General features: G+C 41.9%; 1 protein-coding gene across 1 annotated transcript in view; it reads left to right on the forward strand.

The window, feature by feature from the left end:
• cdh8 (cadherin 8) overlaps positions 1 to 2,652 on the forward strand; it is a 91,964-nt gene extending 89,312 nt beyond the window's left edge. The window contains exons 10-11 of the mRNA XM_016443057.1: positions 1,473 to 1,724; positions 1,881 to 2,652. Coding sequence (XP_016298543.1) covers positions 1,473 to 1,724; positions 1,881 to 2,374 — 746 coding nt within the window. The 3' untranslated portion in view covers positions 2,375 to 2,652. The remainder of the gene's footprint in view (positions 1 to 1,472; positions 1,725 to 1,880) is intronic.
• Positions 2,653 to 2,676: the final 24 nt, after the last annotated feature.

Raw genomic sequence — 2,676 nt, forward strand, 5'->3', positions numbered from 1 at the left:
TATCTATCTATCTATCTATCTATCTATCTATCTATCTATCTAACTACATTGTTTCTGCCTATGTATACTACATATATAACACTACTGATTTCACACACTTGGATTAAGTCTCATTCTCTTCCAGTCATACAATTATCAATCATGTTTTCCCCATGTACATGATGAAACTTACCATACAGTCATGGGTGCTAATTTTTTCAATCACACTTAATTGCACGATTATCCATCCTGGAATACACACCAGGAAGGTCTGGAGCTGAGCTGAGGAGGTTTGTTTGTGATGATAATTGTAATCTGCAGTGGCTGATGACATGGAGAGGCCAATGTAAGCTAGGAACTGCCAGGACCACCTCAGCTATCTTGACCTAAAAGTTAAGCTTCAGGGTGTTCAGGGTAAAAAAAGAAAGAAAAAAGAGAGATATTGAATACTTGAGTGTAACATAATAGCTCACATATTCCACCAGAAGATTATATTAGCCTTTATTTTGTTATAATGTGACTAGTACTCTATGAGATGCTCGAATGCCCTTAGGAACTGCAAACCTAGAAACAATTCATTTGACCATAGCTGTGCATAGACACGTTGAAATATAGTCAAATAAACATAGAAACGAGGACTGCAGATTAGTGAATATTGTTTGGTGAAATAAGATACATTAGTTCAGGACAATGTTCTTCACACATAATGACACATAAAAAAAAAAATAACTTTAATTACATTGATAAATCAGCTCACCGCTTTTGCAGATAATTGCTTTGTGATCTCAGGGAAACAAAAAGAAAGTAATATTTACATTTTTTGATTAGCATGTTTATGAGCGGAAATTAAATTCCGACCCTGTTCAGTTTACCAATATTTGTTCCAGTGAGCTTTGTGATGTCCTTTCATTCCATAGTTTTAAATGATGAACTTCCTGTTCACCCTTGTGAGAACCAATAAATAAATAAATACATACATTAACATTGTCCCGGTTTCTCCCAAGACTCTATTAAGTGATAAAGCTTTTTCCATAACTCGGTTATTGTGTTGTATCCGTCTGAGGTATTATCTAAACCTTTCACTCTGTAGCTGATTTTATTTTCTTCCTTGAAATAAAAATTGAAGGCTTTTAGGGAGACATTGTGCAGCGTATCAACTGAAGGAGCTCCTTGAGACACTGGAAAGCTTCAACATATGCTTTGGGGTATGAGGGGGCAGATAATGAAGTTACAACTTCTGAATAGAAGCTCCAGTGGAAGCTCCAATACTTTGCTCAGTTTCTTTGTCTGCCTCCCTGAGACACTTCCACTATTCCCGTAGCCTTTGCAAAAGATTGACAGCAGAGATGAAGCTATTTATATCCATCTGTTTATTTATCGGCGGAACAGACATCGCCTTGTCGTAAATTTAATAGTGTGTTGTTTCCCTACCATTTACTTGCATGAATTGTCTTTGATTTCATACATCACAGCCAAACTTTATCTCTCCCCAGATAACTCAATCAGCGTTCTTGCCAAGCACGATTCCTTTCGGCGACAGAAACAGGATACGCACCTCCTTCCCATCGTCGTGACTGACGACGGCGAGCCTCCAATGAGCAGCACGAACACTTTAACTATCCGGGTGTGTGGCTGCAGCAGGGAAGGCATTGTGCAGTCGTGTAACGTCGAAGCTTTTGTTCTTCCCATTGGTCTCAGCATGGGAGCTCTGATTGCTATTCTAGCTTGTATAATTCTACTTCTCGGTAGGTCATTTCAGCTTTTAATTTAAAATCCACTTTGTGATTTGCATGTAAAATTTGGGTAGAAAAGGCACTCAGTAAAAGAATACAAAATCAAAACCTCTGAACTGCGCAAGGCAAAGGTAGAGCTCACTAAGTGGATGTTCTTGTGCCTTTCAGTTATCATGGTCTTGTTTGTGACATTGAGGAGACACAAGAACGAGCCTCTAATCATCAAAGACGATGAGGACGTGAGGGAGAACATCATCCGTTACGATGATGAGGGAGGCGGGGAGGAGGATACGGAGGCCTTTGACATCGCCACCCTGCAGAACCCAGATGGTATCAACGGCTATCTGCCCAGGAAGGACATAAAGCCTGACCTGCAGTTCATGCCCAGACAGGGTCAGCACTCGGGTCCGAACGGAGTAGACGTGGATGAATTCATCAACGTACGGCTTCACGAGGCAGACAACGACCCCACGGCTCCACCGTACGACTCCATCCAAATCTACGGCTATGAGGGCAGGGGCTCCATCGCAGGGTCCCTGAGCTCCCTCGAAACGGCCTCCTCAGACTCAGACCAGAACTATGACTACCTTAGAGAGTGGGGGCCGCGCTTCAGAAGACTGGGCGAGCTCTATTCTGTGGGCGAGAGCGACAAAGAGACTTGACCTCCAAGCGCCACGGACCTTTTGCTTTTGTCCACATTACATGTGTATTATGCTACGGGGATGTTAGACACTGCTGTTTAAAAGGGGGAGTGGGCGCCTTTTTTAAAAACTTCTTAGAGACGTAATAGCATTAGTCATCTACCACATCAGAGTGCATCGTAACGTCAGAACTTACCAGTGTCTATAGTAGGAGGTCAATGATTTTTGTGGAGTGTGAGTTTAGATTACCATCATTGAGTGTCTAGCAGTATTTTGGGTATTTGTTGTTCACTGTGACCACCAGAGGCATCAGAACCTTGATT

The sequence above is a fragment of the Sinocyclocheilus anshuiensis genome, unplaced genomic scaffold (genome assembly GCF_001515605.1).
Source record: "Sinocyclocheilus anshuiensis isolate Anshui unplaced genomic scaffold, SAMN03320099.WGS_v1.1 scaffold1281, whole genome shotgun sequence".
Classification (NCBI taxonomy): domain Eukaryota; kingdom Metazoa; phylum Chordata; class Actinopteri; order Cypriniformes; family Cyprinidae; genus Sinocyclocheilus; species Sinocyclocheilus anshuiensis.